Source organism: Trypanosoma cruzi, assembly GCF_000209065.1.
Source record: "Trypanosoma cruzi strain CL Brener chromosome Unknown tcruzi_1047053505949, whole genome shotgun sequence".
Taxonomy (NCBI): domain Eukaryota; phylum Euglenozoa; class Kinetoplastea; order Trypanosomatida; family Trypanosomatidae; genus Trypanosoma; species Trypanosoma cruzi.
Window position 1 is genome coordinate 1 of NW_920653.1, and position 14,218 is coordinate 14,218.

Consider the following 14,218-nt stretch of genomic DNA (forward strand, 5'->3'; position numbering starts at 1 on the left):
GCCCTTTTAGGAGCCTGTGTAGAGAATGATCGCGGGAGAGCTGGCGGCCCTAATGAATGTATATATATATATATATACCCTGATGGAACGAATATACACTTCTTTAGGACACTTTTCTACCGTATGAGTTTTGGGAAGGCCACGACTTTAGGGAGCCTACAGCGGCCGGATAATTTTTTATTTTTATTTTTACCATCGCACGCACCCCCTTTTGGTTCCCACCACGCGGCGGGGTCTTGTGGCTGCAGGACCCCAAAGTCTGCCACGTCGCAAGCAATAAATAAATAAATAAATATTCCATCGGAATAGAGTGAACGGGCCACAATTGAGGCTAACGTATGGTATAATATATATACACTTACTAGGTGTTAAACATTGGGGAGGTGGTGAATCCACTCTTATTCCGTTGATCCCTCACTTATTTCTATCTTGTTTGGTTTCTATTATTGGGAAACTTAGGATTCGGCCAGCGGCCCGGAAGATTATTCTTTATTGCAGCACTGTAACAAAGGGAAGCAGGATCAACACAAACCGAATTATTGGCCGCACCAACACAAGCAAACTTCACAAGAGGAAAAAGACATAATTGTGCACCCTGCAGGAATCCCCAACACACGACCCAGGCATGAAGGTTTGCCCTCCGCAAAAACAAAACAACGCATGCAGACATCTGCCAACATTCAAACAGAAACACAAATAAATGGTTGCTTGCCTTATTCCATTTCCTGCGAGCATTTTTGCGTGTACGGCTGCTGCTGCTGCGATGGCCGTGCCTGCATGAAGTGGTGTGCGCTGAATATGAACGAAGGCCGAAGGCAACTGAATTGTTTTTGTGATGAATATTGGCTGCACTTCCCGTGGACCAACAATCCACGTGGTTTGCGGGGATCTCTCCTTTTTAATTGTTACCTTGCTTTTGTGTTGCTGTGGGCACTGCACCTTCTTGTGTGTGTGCGTACTCCGTGAGGGATGCCGACACGACGGACCGCTCTCGCCGTATGTGCATGCGGTGGAGCCTTGTGTGCCGCTCCTGTTTGCTTCTCCCTCTTCCATCTGTGTGTTGGTGCTGCGGCAGGGCTGTGTGTGTGTGTTTTTGTCGCAGTGGATTGGAGTGTGTGTCGTGCGTGGTGTGCGGCGTACGGTGCATGCCTGGCTGCTGCCCTCTCCTCATGTGGTGTGCCCTCTGTGTGTGTCTGCCGCATCTCTCGTCTCCCCTGTTGCTCTCCATGTCCCTCACTGTGCAGATCAGCTCCACACCACTGAACGACCACACTCACGATGATGACGACGTGCCGTCTGCTGTGCGCCCTGTTGGTGCTTGCCCTGTGCTGCTGCCCGTCCGTGTGCGCGGAACACACTGAGACGGTTTCTATTTCGGATGCTGTAGCTGGGAGAAACGCCGCCAGTTTTTCGGCCACTGCATCAAAAGCACCACCGAGGAGCAGCCAGTCAGGGCCGCAAGATGTGGTGTCCGCTGCGGAATCGCGAGAAGTTGACGGAGATATGGGAGGTGCGAGCGGTTCGGAAACGCAATCAGATGGTGCGACCGATAATTCACAGAAACATGATAATGACGATACGTCAGGGCCACAAGGTAGCACAAATAAGTCCGCAGATCAAACATATCAGAACGCCGAAGATCCTGCCGCGACGACAACGACGACGACCACCACAACACAGGCACCAACCACGACCACTGCGCCGGAGGCACCAAGTACGACGACTACAGAGGCGCCAACTACGACGACCACCCGCGCACCGTCACGTCTTCGCGAAGTCGACGGCAGCCTCAGCAGCTCTGCGTGGGTGTGTGCCCCGCTGCTGCTCGCCGCATCCGCGCTGGCGTACACCGCTGTGGGCTGAAGAGGTGTATGCGGGCTGTGCGTGCCAGCACTCAACCACGGGGATTTGTGTGCGTGTGTTGTGGTCCGATGTAAATAAAGTAAGAGTAGTTATGATGATTGTTTTTTGCTTCATTTGCTTCAGCTGCGCTGCTGTGTGCTCCACGTTTTTGACCCCTGTATCCGTCACTTGGCACGCATCCCAGACACACTCATATGCACGACACGCATACAACTGTTTGCGTGGAATCACATTTGTGGATGGGTGCATGCACACTGCAGTCATACTGTGCAGCTCTTTTTTGTGTGTTTTTAATTTTTTTTACTTTATTGCTGTTTGTTTACCTGTGTTTTGTTTTTAATTGTTTCTTGTGTTTTTTCTGTTTGCTTGCTACGGGGCGGTGTGTGTGTTTTTTTCTTTCCCACTGATTCCAACTGCCTCATGGCGCATGCGCTGCCGTTGCTGGACTGCTGCCATTTGTGACTGTGCGGTGGCTGTGTGTGGTGTAGAGGCCGTGTCTCTCCTTTTATTTTGCTCTGCGTTGACGGGGAGTTAGTTTGTGCTGAAGGCTACACGCAAGTGACGGGAGCGATGATGATGGCTGGCCGTGTGCTGCTGGTGTGTGCCCTCTGCGTGCTGTGGTGCGGTGCTGCGGTGGTGGTGTCGTCTGCCGGTGATGTTGTCGATGGCGGAGTAAAGGTGGGTCCATTGGGGGATTCACAGTCTGGTTCTAGAGACGAAAAAGCAGCAAAACCGGAATTATCGAGGTCAGTCGATGAAAAATTAGGGTCCGCGGGTCACTTGCTGGATACACGATCAGGAACTAACGTCAGTGAGCAAGGGAACTTGGTCAAAGAACCACCAGCAGGGAATGTTGGGAAGGAAGGAGTACAAGAAGAAGGTAAAGAATTACCGGTAACACACACATCTCGAACAAAGGATAAAGTAACAGTACCACAATCACTACCATCACCACCAGCAGAAGATCCACCAGCAAAATCACCATCACAAGCATCAATGCAAGGATCACCGACAACGCCAGGACAACCACAAGAAAACTCACAAAAATCAACAGGGCAGCCACCAACGCTACAAGCACAACCACCATCATCACCAGCAGCGTCCGCTGAAGGTGAAGCCGATGGCGATCCCGTTGGTGCTAGTGACACTTCTCGTGTTACTGGTGATAAAAATAAAGATTCTAAAGGAAGTGGAGGTCCCATTTCCGGGCCACCTTCCGGTGATGCTTCTTCATCTCCCATTTCCAACGATGGAGATGCTTCACGGAATAATGGCGGTGCACCATCCACCCAGGACACGACATCTCTAAAAAACAATGAGCAGTCAGGGCCAACAACATCTTCAGGGAGCGCACCACTCAACAGGGAGACACCGGAGAGGTCAACACCCGATGCAAAACAGCACTCTTCGGAAACACAAGAAAATGAAACAAGTCGACTTCCTGATGGGGATGCAGCTCACAGCGCCGCGGGGCAGAGTGCCATGGGGACGAAAGGCTCTTCCGGCGTATCGACTACCGCCAGCAACGCACCAACAACACCTCAACCACAACGGCCAGCACCACCAGTACCACCAACGGCGACAGTAACGGGAGCACCGGCAGAAAAACCAACTGCAGAACGATTACCACCACCGGGAGATTCAACACCAGGAGAAGGCCTAGCAGCAACAACAAAAGCTCAAGCGAATGATACGGTGACACCTGGCGACAGTGACGGCAGCACCTCGGTCTCCCACACCACCTCCCCTCTTTTGCTTCTTCTTCTTGTTGCGTGTGCGGCTGCGGCTGCGGTGGTGGCCGCGTGAGAGTGAGTGAGAGAGAGCCATGCACCGCCCGCACACGCACTCGTCCCTCACTCACTCTCTCTGTGTGTCCCCTTGCATGGACTCTCGCCCTCACCTCATCCCACGAAGCACACACATAATGTGCCCATTGTATATATTGCATGCACACCCATGCATGCCCGTTGGTGCTCTCTTTTGCACGACACGCACCGCTGCCGTCCTGCCTGGCTGCATGTGCGGAGCACCGTAACTGTTTTTGTTTTTATTGCATGGAGTGGGCGACCTCTCTCTCTCTCTCTCCCTGTGTGTGTGTTTTGCTTTACGGGAGCAATGAGAGTGTGTGCGCTGGTCGTCCCACGCTTCGGCTTTTTGTTTTGTTTTTCATTGTTTTGTGGTTGAGAGCACCCATTCCGCGGGCTGCGTGTGTGTGTGTGTGTGATGATATGAGTAATTTGCGTGTGTGCTATCTGCCTCTCTCTGCCGTTGCTTTCTTCTGACTCTCTTGTGGCGCACAGCTGCTCTGCATGTATAGGCGCCGACAAACACACACGCACATTATTCTGGCACCAGCGGCATCTCGCGAGAAGGGAGGACGGGAGCCCGTGATTTGAATGTTTCCGATGTGTTGTGGGTGTGATGTTGGCAGCGTGCGGCCGGTGAGTGGTGTGGCATTTTGGGTGCCTGGGACATGTGCGGATGGATTCTTGCTTAGCAGTTGCAACTGTCGACGCATCACTGCGGCTTTGGATACGTCGACAGGAGAACCTCCGGCTGTGCGGGGTGATGTGCGCCAGTGGCGGAGCGTGTGCGATGGAGGGACAAGAATTAAACGACGGGCGGCAGCGCGTGGGCTTTGCAAAGGACGGTTGTGCCCTTTTGCATTCTGCCGGTTGTTTTGTGTGTGGGCGTCGCTTGGTGTGTGCTGACGCGTGAATAATAAGACACACCCGCCGTGACTCCTGCTGGTGGCAACAGTCGCTGTGTGTTCCCGGTGCACTGTTCATCCATCTCGTTCCGTGTGTCTGTGTGCGTGAGTTGTTGTTGTTGTTATTGACTGCGGATGATGGTGCCACTCACTGTGGATGGGTGACGGTGCCCATTTTTTTAAATTTATTTATTTCTTCATTTCTGTCGCTCTATTACGAAGAAAGCAAACAAGCGCTAATCGCTACTGTGATATTCGAAGGCACTTAAAGGACCAACAGCACACACACCGCCCACACACACATATTTACATGCACTCACGTGTTGCTGCAGTGAAGGTACCCCGCACACACAACCGTCGCCGCGTGACCGGATCCAGCGGAAGGAGGAGGGAAGGAAGGGAGAGTGAGCCGCAGAGGCCCAACATGCCCCGGTGTGTGTTTACTTCCACGGTGCTGCTCCTCCTCGTCGTGATGATGTGCTGCGGCACTGGTGGAGTTGCAGCCACTGATAATGGGGCTTCAACGCCAGTTGAGGGAACTTCACCGGAGAAATATTTTGATTGGAGAGATAAGAAAAGTGACGAAACAGTGAGTTTGCTCCGTGTTCCCAGTCTTGTTGAGATGAATGGTGGAGTGTTTGCCGTTGCCGAGGCGGAGTTCACGGAAGCCAGTAACAGCGGTTTTACTGGGATTGCCTCGGAGCTCTTGAAGTTAACTGATCAGGAATCAAAAGAATTGGGTACAGCCCAGGTGAAGACACAAGTACTGGTGGAATGTCCTGCCGAAAATAAGAATTGTGCCTCCCATTCAGAAGTTTTGGCTGTTTCTCAGAGTAAGAAGAAAGTACATGTGAGCCGGCCAACAACAGTTGTGAATGGAAGTGATATTCACATGCTTGCTGGAACCTACAGTTTTGAGGTTACTGAAGGCGTTGATCAGACAGCTGCAGCAGCTAAATGGGGACTTTTGGTGGCGAGCGGCAACGTCAGTACTGAGGGCAGCGATAAAAGAATTTATTGGAACGACGCTTACGTTATCCCGTGGACTTATTTTGAAAAACGACACGAATCCTTGACACCGCTGATTGGCGGCGGCGGATCGGGTATTAAGATGAAGGACGGTACGCTTGTGTTGCCCGTGGAAGGCACGAAGGATGGAAAGGCCGTTTCGCTGATCATATACACAGCCACTGATGGTGGAAATCTGTCGAACGGGATGTCTGCCGATGGCTGCAGTGATCCCTCCGTCGTGGAGTGGAAGGACAAACTCATCATGATGACTGCGTGTGATGATGGCCGCCGCAGGGTGTACGAGTCCGGTGACAAGGGGGATTCGTGGACGGAGGCACTTGGGACACTCTCGCGCGTGTGGGGCAACAACCAAAAGCGACATGAGAGGGGCGTTAGTAGCGGGTTCACCACAGCGATGATTGAGGGCAGGGACGTGGTGCTTGTTACTCTTCCAGTCCACTCCAAAAAAGAGAAAAATGGAAACAACAATGAAAAGGGCGTACACCATCTTTGGCTGACGGACAATACGCACATTGTTGATATTGGGCCGGTATCTGGAGAAGGGGACGATGCTGCCGCCAGCTCCCTGTTGTACAAAAGTGCTGAAGGTGAAGATAAGAAGGAGGGGTTGATTGCACTGTACGAGAAGAGGAAGGACGAAGCATCACTCGATATGGTGTCTGTGCTTCTGACTGAGCAGCTGAAGCGGGTGAAGAAAGTACTGACGACGTGGAGGGAAGTGGACGACCGTGTCTCCAAGCTGTGCCTCACTTCACGTGCCACGGTGAGTAAATCAACTGACACTGCCTGCACTACTGATAAGATCACGGATGGGCTGGTTGGCTTTTTGTCTGGCAAATTCTCTGATAACACATGGAGGGACGAGTACCTCGGGGTGGACGCCACAGTAAAGAAAGGAACGAATGAAGTGGCAACAGGGTATGCGGATGGCGTAACATTTAAAGGACGTGGTGCGTGGGCGGAGTGGCCCGTTGGCGCGCAGGGGGAGAATCAGCTGTACCACTTTGCGAACTACAAATTCACTCTTGTGGCGACGGTGTCCATCCACAATCTGCCGAGGGGAGATACCTCCATTCCATTGATGGGTGTGCGTCTGGACGGTGGAAAAAAGCTTATGGAGTTGTCGTACGACAGCCAAAATAAGTGGCGGGTGTTGTGCAGTGACGGAACAACCAAGAAGCTTAAAAGCACTTGGGCGACAGAGACACAGTACCAGGTGGCCATTGTGCTACAGAACGGCACCCAGGGCTCCGTGTACGTCGATGGTCAGCGTGTGTGTGGGAGCGCGCAACGTGGATTGGAAGCAACAGAACCGCAAGAGATCTCCCACTTCTACATTGGAGGGGATGGAGGCAGCGCAGGGGGCCAAGGATACGTCTCTGTGACTGTGAGGAACGTCCTGCTGTACAACCGCCCGTTGACTTCTTCTGGCCCCGATGCCGAAGTGGAAAAAGATGTTGGGTCACCAGCGGGAGCTGTTTCTCGCACCAAAACAGGGGATGAAATGAAAACGGAGGGGAAGCCTGCCACCACACAGCAAGTGCCGACGGCTCCGGACTCCCATGCCGTTGGGGAAGCAGCGGGCAATGCCGGCAGTATGCGTGGGAGCGGACTGCTGTCATCGCTTCTTCTGCTGTTGGGACTGTGGGGGTTTGCGGCTCTGTGAGGAGTGACTGGCAGCCGCGTGGAATACCTGCTACCTCACGAGCACAGAAATACTATTCCCATAGGAACAAATTTCCCTCATAAAATCTTTTCATTTTCCTTTTTTTCTATCTTTTTTGCCTTTTTTCTGTGCACAATTTTTAAAATTTTCTGAGCGTTTTGTTTTCTGCTTTTTGATTTCTTTTCTTTTTTTTTAAATAAATCTTTTTCCTATTTTTTTTTTTGTTGTGCGTATTTTTCTTTTTTCTTTTTTTAATGTTTTCTTTTTTTATCTCTCACCCCCATCCATTCTTTTTTTTTTTCGCTTTTGGGGGCAATCACTATGGACGTTTTTTCTTTTCTACTCTTCCCTCTTTTAATTGTTTTTTGCTGCACTCTTCCTGCGAGGGGTGCCGTGTGTTTCCCGCCCAACTGCTCCACTCGCACACCCACCGAGACGCTCATGACGACGGCCCTGTGCGCCTCGCCTGCTGCACGCATGAGGAGGGGCCGTGACGTGTGGGCGTGCGACGAGGGCCTGTGGGGCGGAGCACACATTTCTTTCCCTCTTGTTTTGTTTTTATGCGGCCAGGGCGGGCAGACACCCGCAGCGCCACACACACACACAGCCACACCCTGCCGCCGTGTTTTTAAGACTTTTTGCTTTGCGTGTTTATTTCTCGCGCCGGCAGTCCCTTCGGTGTCGGTTTTGTGAGCATTTCTTTTCCTTCCGATTTTTTTTTTACTGCGCTCACTCTCCCGATGGAGTGACGCGACTCCCGTCATTTCTGCGTGCTTCTCTCAGTCCCCATGCACACACACGAGTGACTGTGCTCTGCGGGCCGCACTCACACGCCGATGAGAGGGCTGAGGGGAGCAGCAACACGCAGATGACCCCATGAAATATAAACGATGTGCGGTCACACGGGGGGTCAGACGGTTGAAAGACATTTAAATATCTTTTTAATTTATTTTCGGACAAAATATGCAGACAATTTCTGGAGCAACATTGTGGTTGGTTGCTTTTTTTGTGTGTGTGGTTTTTCTTTTTCTTTTTTTCTTTTTTATTATTTGGGTGTAGCCGTAATAGAGGACGGCTTTTTTTCATTTTCTTTTTTTTTATTTTTCATTTTCATTTTTTCTTTTTCTTCTTTCCAAAGTGTGAGGTGTGGAAAGGTGAAGATGAATTTTTATTTAATTTATTTTTATTAAATTTTTTATGAATTGCCGCTGCTTTGTCTGCAGTGCAATATTGTGAGCTTGAGCAGTCTTTTTCTTTCTGCCATGCACCTCTGCTGTACTGTTTTTGTTTGTGCGTCCCTTCACATGCTCTGCTCCTGTTTTTACTTCTTTGCTTCGTGTGTGTCTGCGGTGGGGATCACGGTGCCATTGGATGGATGTGTGCGGGACGTCTTTTGCATTGAGTTTGTGGCCGGCTGACGCGGCTGCACGATGCCCGCCATGCGTGAAGGTGCTGCCTGCTCTTGGGGTCATTCTTCTCTGCCCTCTGTATTTGCACTGCCGGGTGCGTGCGTTGCTCGGTGTGTGGTGACGCGTGACGGACGGTGCCACGATGGCCTCCTCTGGCGATGACAGTCGCTGTGTTCTAGGCACACACATCCACACACACTCTTCCTTGTCTCTCTGTGGGTGTGATTGCAGAAGGGCAGTGGTGCGAGCGTGATGGTTTGTGCAGCGGAGGACGAGGCGCCGAGGGAGAAGGGGCCGAAGCTGTTGGACGAGCTGCCGCCGTACCTGTTCGTGCTGGACGCGTTGAAGCACGAGTACAGCCACACGGACACCCGCACCGTTGCTGCGCCGTACTTCTTCCAGCGGTGCGACGCCGCCGGATACACGAATTTGTGGTGCTGTGTGTGTTGCGTGGCCGGGGCATGCCGGCGATTGTGAGGGACGTGGAGGACACGGAGCTGCTGGACTGAGGGAAGAGGTGGCGGACGTTGCGGCGCAGCGGGAGCGCATGACGATCCCGAGGCCTGTGCTGGAGGGGCGCGTGTTGAGGTGAGCGTGGCGTGCCTGCGAGGGCCTGAGGAGAGAGAGAACAACAGCATTGGTGACTGTGGGAGTGTGACGAACGATGCGCGGGCGAGGAGCGCTCCTCTTTTTTTTTTTATTGTTGTTGAACCGTGTCTACCCAATTGTTGTGTTGCGGTGGTGCGTGACTCTCATTGCTGGATGGGACGGTTCGTGGTTGTGTGACTTGTCTCCCTTTTTGCTTTTAGTCCGCGTTGACGGGGAGTTATTTTGTGCTGAGGGCTGCACGCAAATGACGGAAGTGATGATGATGATGATGACTGGCCGTGTGCTGCTGGTGTGTGCCCTCTGCGTGCTGTGGTGCTGTTCCGAAGGATGTTGTGAAGAAGTACTCGCAGTTTCTTAGCCTGATGGTCTTGAGAGTGACGGAGGAGATTTAAAGGGTACATTACGTTATGAAACGCCAGTACCACACACCCCCCCAGGCCCAGAAGCACCAGGAATAAGTGTCCAACAATAAGAAAACCTCCCCTCATCTTTTGAAGGCCTCCTTTCAGGAGCCGGAGATGTTGCTGATGAGGAAGAAAAAGCAATAAAAGAAGTTGCTAATGATGTTGGAAAGAGAAGGAGGGTGATGGAACAGCAGAAGAGGTAAAAAAGCCTGAGGACGGACTGATCACAGTGAAGGACCCGCAGTCGCGTGAGAATGAGGGTTTACAGTCGCAATCGTTGAGTGGAACTCATGGAGTTGAAACGATAAATTCATCAAAAGGCAGTTTGCCAGTTGGTGAGGATCAACGAAATTTGTCGAGTTCTGTGTAGCCTCCATTGCCCAACAACTCACCGCATGCAAATCCATCATCCACATCTGCAGCTGGCCGTGTTGACGCGAAAAGCCACGAAAACGACATTGGCACGAATAATTCTCAACAGTCTGTCGTGGGAGACATTCAGCAGAATAAGGACACCGGCAAAAAGCTGTCGCTTCAGCGGGTAGAGGGGAAGGTTCACGATTGCCACTCACGACGGTTGAAGAAATGAGTGTTGTAACGACGAAGGGCGACAGCGGCAGCAGCACCGCGGCAGCTACGGCCATGCAGTCTGACACTGGCACAGAAGGCGCTCCGGCCACCAATCATCCGAACCGACCCTCCACTGAAGGCGCCACACCACCCGGAACGAATTCCGATGGTGAAGCTGCATCAGCCAACAAATATGATACGGTCTCTCAGACTGCGGGATCCACAGCAGCGCCAACCACAAACGCCAAAGCCGATGACACGACGAAGCCTGGCGACAGTGACAGCGGCACCGCAGCCTCCCACACCACCGCTTTTCTTTTGCGCTTAACGTTACGTGTGCGGCTGCTGCTGCGGTGTTGGCTGTGCCTGCATGAAGTGGTGTGCACTGAATATGAAGAAAGGCCGAAGGCAAATGAATTGTTGTTGTGATGAATGTTGGCTGCACTTCCCGTGGAACAACAATCCACGTGGTGTGTGGGGATCTCCTCTTTTTTATTGTTACTTTGCTTTTGTGTTGCTGTGTGCGCTGCACCTCCTGTTGTGTGTGTGCGTACCCTCCGTGAGGGCTGCGGACACGACGGACCGCTCTCGCCGTATGTGCATGCGGTGGAGCCTTGTGTGCCGCTCCTGTTTGCTTCTCCCTCTTCCATCTGTGTGTTGGTGTTGCGGCAGGGCTGTGTGTGTGTGTGCCTGCTGCCGTGGATTGGAGTGTGTGTCGTGCGTGGTGTGCGGCGTACGGTGCATGCCTGGCTGCCGCCCTCTCCTCATGTGGTGTGCCCTCTGTGTGTGTCTGCCGCACCTCTCGTCTCCCCTGTTGCTCTCCATGTCCCTCACTGTGCAGATCAGCTCCACACCACTGAACGACCACACTCACGATGATGACGTGCCGTCTGCTGTGCGCCCTGTTGGTGCTCGCCCTGTGCTGCTGCTCGTCCGTGTGCATGACAGGGAGTGGAGATAAAGTTGAAAAAGCTGGACAGGGTGCAACGCTCCAGGGTTCAGGGGGTTCAAGCAATTCCGATAATCCAGAAGCAAAAGTCACGGAAGATAATGAACAGAGTTCAGATGAGGAGCCCAATTCGTCAGAGAGACAATTGAAGACCGCTGCTGCTCCAGCAACTCCAACGTCGACAGGTACAGGAGAAGAAGGACCAAGTGTAGTACCCACTTCGCAAGATGGAAGAGGTGCGTCTGGTCAGCCAGAGGCATCAGAAGGGAATAACCTTTCACCAGGACCAACAGGTGACTTCGATAAATCAGTTGTAAAGAATCCGGAGCATAATAATGAAGTAGCGCTAGCTGGTAAAGAAGTTAATGAACAGGCACCAACCACGACAACCACAACGACCACAACTACAACAATGGCACCAACTACTACAACCACCACCACTGCGCCCGAGGCACCAGGTGATACGGCCATGAATGCAGAGGCGCCAACCACGACGACCACCCGCACACCGTCACGTCTTCGCGAAATCGACGGCGGCCTCAGCAGCTCTGCGTGGGTGTGTGCCCCGCTGCTGCTCGCAGTATCCGCGCTGGCGTACACTGCTGTGGGCTGAAGAGGTGTATGCGGTCTGTGCGTGCCAGCACTCAACCACGGGGATTTGTGTGCGTCTACTGTGGTCCGATGTAAATAAATAGGAGAAAATAATGATTGTGTTTTGCTTTATTTGCTTCTGCTGCCCTGCTGTGTGCTCCGCATTGTGCTCCCTGTATCCGTCATGTTGAACGCGTACCAGACACACTCATATGCACGACACGCATACAAATTTTTGTGTGGACGCATTTTTGGGCGCTGGTGCACGCACACTGGAGCCATACTGTGCAGTTCTTTGTCTTTTGTGTTTTTACTTGTTTTTACTTTATTGCTGTTTGTTTACTGTTTTTTTGTTTTTAATTGTTTCTTGTATGTTTTTCTTTCTGGTCAATTATTGCGGAGCTGTGTGTGCGAGTTCTGCAATCGTACTGATTCCATCTTTCTTACGGTGTGCGCAAGCTGCTATCATTTGTCACGTTGTGTGGTGTAGAGGCCGTGTATATCCTTTTTTGCTCTGCGTTGACGTGTTGTTAGTTTGTGCTGAAGACTACACGCAAGTGACAGGAGTGATGGCGATGATGATGACTGGCCGTGTGCTGCTGGTGTGTGCCCTCTGCGTGCTGTGGTGCGGCAATGGTTTTGGAGATGCAAGGGACGATCGCTACAACGAGGGTGGAAGAAACTTCTTGACGCACACGCATAATGGAGGAAATGACAGGCTGCGCCTGAAGGCGGATCGCGGGTTGATTTCCACCCGAATGGGATTAATAAAGGCGGTTGCAGCTGAGGATGACAGTGAAGGTGGAACTACTAATGCCCTATTGGAGGAGAAAACAGCGGCTGGTGGTATATCAGCTGGTAGTGGGGGCGACGCAGCGCCTGTTCCAAAAGAAATGGAAGGTGCCGCAGGTGCAGGAACACCATTCCTGCCGTCTGGGCCTGGAATGCCAGGGACAGGTGCAGAAACCGGGCAGTCACTTATGGCTGGTCAAGAAGGGAATGAAAAAAATAACTTGGATCCTAAGAAAAAAGAGGCAACGGACTCCAAAGACAAGACCAACGATGAATTGTCATCTCCATCTGGCAGCACTCCCAGTCCTCCTGGTGAAAAACTCTCTTCGACGGGTACTGATGACATTAACCAATTGCCCAAGGGCAAGGTGACGGAATTAGGTGTCGAACGCCAGGATAACCGTGAGAGCGATGAAGCGATAGAGAAAGAGGATGGGGAAAAAAACACGGAAGAGGAGGAAAAACAAAAAATTAAAGCACAAACCGAGTCTCGCGAAAGTAAAAATAATGCGGGAGAAAAACCACCATCATTACCCGCACCACCACCACCTCCACCAACAACACCATCGGGTGGACCTGCACCATCAATATCAGAGGGTGAAGGAAGCCCACCAACGGAACTAAAAAACTCACAGAATCAGAAAAAAGTAACGAACGAAGCCACACCGTCAGAATCCAAAACGGACTCAGAAGCAACGCAATCATCTTCAGGGGTTGCTACACAAGGGCGGCACAGTCATGACACAGACACAGAGGATTTGATGAAGAATGCAGCAACCGGCAGTCCAGCAGAAACAACAACAACATCATCTACCTCTACAAGTGGCAGCGGTGATCATGTCCAGAATAGGGAAGATAAGGATGATGCTCAAATCTCTGAAGAACAACACGACAGTCTTGAAACTGGCAATACCAACGGTGTTCCAACACTCAGTGAGGCAGAACCACAAACACCAGCAACAGTCACCGCTGCTCAAAAGAATTATACGACGGCACCTGGCGACAGTGACGGCAGCACCGCGGCTTCCCACACCACCTCCCCTCTTTTGCTTCTTCTTGTTTTTGCGTGTGCGGCGGCTGCTGCGGTGGTGGCCGCGTGAGAGTGAGGGAGAGAGAGCCATGCACCGCCCGCACACACACTCGTCTTTCACTCACTCTCTGTGTGTGTGTGTCCCCTTGCATGGACTCTCACCCTCACCTCATCCCACGAGGCACACACATAATGTGCCCATTGTATATATTGCATGCACACCCATGCAGGCCCGTTGGTGCTCTCTTTTGCACCACACGCACCGCTGCCGTCCTGCCTGGCTGCATGGGCGGAGCACCGTAACTGTTTCTGTTTTGTTTTTATTGCATTGAGTGGGCGACCTCTCTCTCTCTCTCTCCCTGTGTGTGTGTTTTGCTTTACGGGAGCAATGAGAGTGTGTGCGCTGGTCGTCCCACGCTTCGGCTTTTTGTTTTGTTTTTCATTGTTTTGTGGTTGAGAGCACCCATACTGCGGGCTGCGTGTGTGTGTGATGATATGAGTAATTTGCGTGTGTGCTATTATTTTCTTTATTTGCCGTTGCTTTCTTCTGACTCTCTTGTGCTCCGCACAGCTGCTCTGCAATTATAGGCGCT

General features: G+C 51.9%; 5 protein-coding genes and 1 pseudogene across 5 annotated transcripts, besides 25 other annotated features; all 6 read left to right on the top strand.

Moving 5' to 3' along the window:
• Nucleotides 1–3,043: a sequence feature (heterozygous, Esmeraldo-like haplotype).
• Nucleotides 9–487: a mobile genetic element.
• Nucleotides 170–192: a sequence feature (AT_rich).
• Nucleotides 276–295: a microsatellite.
• Tc00.1047053505949.10 (mucin TcMUCII, putative) lies at nucleotides 1,279–1,863 on the top strand (the record flags this gene model as incomplete). The annotated part of the gene is made up of 1 exon (XM_807455.1): nucleotides 1,279–1,863. The coding sequence occupies one exon, from the start codon at nucleotides 1,279–1,281 to the stop codon at nucleotides 1,861–1,863; it is 585 nt and encodes a 194-aa protein (XP_812548.1).
• Nucleotides 1,649–1,751: a microsatellite.
• Nucleotides 2,142–2,227: a sequence feature (T-rich).
• On the top strand, nucleotides 2,434–3,669 carry Tc00.1047053505949.20 (mucin-associated surface protein (MASP), putative; the record flags this gene model as incomplete). Its single annotated transcript, XM_807456.1, has 1 exon — nucleotides 2,434–3,669. One exon carries the CDS (start codon nucleotides 2,434–2,436, stop codon nucleotides 3,667–3,669), a length of 1,236 nt encoding a protein of 411 aa, XP_812549.1.
• Nucleotides 2,796–2,961: a microsatellite.
• Nucleotides 3,044–3,748: a sequence feature (areas not merged during assembly with more than two copies in the genome that could not be assigned to a particular haplotype).
• Nucleotides 3,376–3,438: a microsatellite.
• Nucleotides 3,749–4,617: a sequence feature (haploid, Esmeraldo-like haplotype).
• Nucleotides 4,618–7,360: a sequence feature (areas not merged during assembly with more than two copies in the genome that could not be assigned to a particular haplotype).
• Nucleotides 4,747–4,768: a sequence feature (AT_rich).
• On the top strand, nucleotides 4,884–7,271 carry Tc00.1047053505949.30 (trans-sialidase, putative; the record flags this gene model as incomplete). The annotated part of the gene is made up of 1 exon (XM_807457.1): nucleotides 4,884–7,271. The coding sequence occupies one exon, from the start codon at nucleotides 4,884–4,886 to the stop codon at nucleotides 7,269–7,271; it is 2,388 nt and encodes a 795-aa protein (XP_812550.1).
• Nucleotides 7,357–7,540: a sequence feature (T-rich).
• Nucleotides 7,361–8,093: a sequence feature (heterozygous, Esmeraldo-like haplotype).
• Nucleotides 8,094–8,262: a sequence feature (areas merged during assembly that could not be assigned to a particular haplotype. This can correspond to areas where the two haplotypes were merged or to regions with more than two copies in the genome that were merged during assembly.).
• Nucleotides 8,263–8,482: a sequence feature (heterozygous, non-Esmeraldo-like haplotype).
• Nucleotides 8,348–8,403: a sequence feature (T-rich).
• Nucleotides 8,435–8,470: a sequence feature (AT_rich).
• Nucleotides 8,483–9,608: a sequence feature (areas merged during assembly that could not be assigned to a particular haplotype. This can correspond to areas where the two haplotypes were merged or to regions with more than two copies in the genome that were merged during assembly.).
• Tc00.1047053505949.50 lies at nucleotides 9,546–10,637 on the top strand (annotated as a pseudogene).
• Nucleotides 9,609–13,082: a sequence feature (heterozygous, Esmeraldo-like haplotype).
• Tc00.1047053505949.70 (mucin TcMUCII, putative) lies at nucleotides 11,139–11,825 on the top strand (the record flags this gene model as incomplete). Its single annotated transcript, XM_807458.1, has 1 exon — nucleotides 11,139–11,825. The coding sequence occupies one exon, from the start codon at nucleotides 11,139–11,141 to the stop codon at nucleotides 11,823–11,825; it is 687 nt and encodes a 228-aa protein (XP_812551.1).
• Nucleotides 12,096–12,189: a sequence feature (T-rich).
• Tc00.1047053505949.80 (mucin-associated surface protein (MASP), putative) lies at nucleotides 12,373–13,695 on the top strand (the record flags this gene model as incomplete). Its single annotated transcript, XM_807459.1, has 1 exon — nucleotides 12,373–13,695. The coding sequence occupies one exon, from the start codon at nucleotides 12,373–12,375 to the stop codon at nucleotides 13,693–13,695; it is 1,323 nt and encodes a 440-aa protein (XP_812552.1).
• Nucleotides 13,083–13,427: a sequence feature (areas merged during assembly that could not be assigned to a particular haplotype. This can correspond to areas where the two haplotypes were merged or to regions with more than two copies in the genome that were merged during assembly.).
• Nucleotides 13,116–13,161: a microsatellite.
• Nucleotides 13,428–13,970: a sequence feature (haploid, Esmeraldo-like haplotype).
• Nucleotides 13,971–14,218: part of a sequence feature (areas not merged during assembly with more than two copies in the genome that could not be assigned to a particular haplotype) that runs on past the window's edge.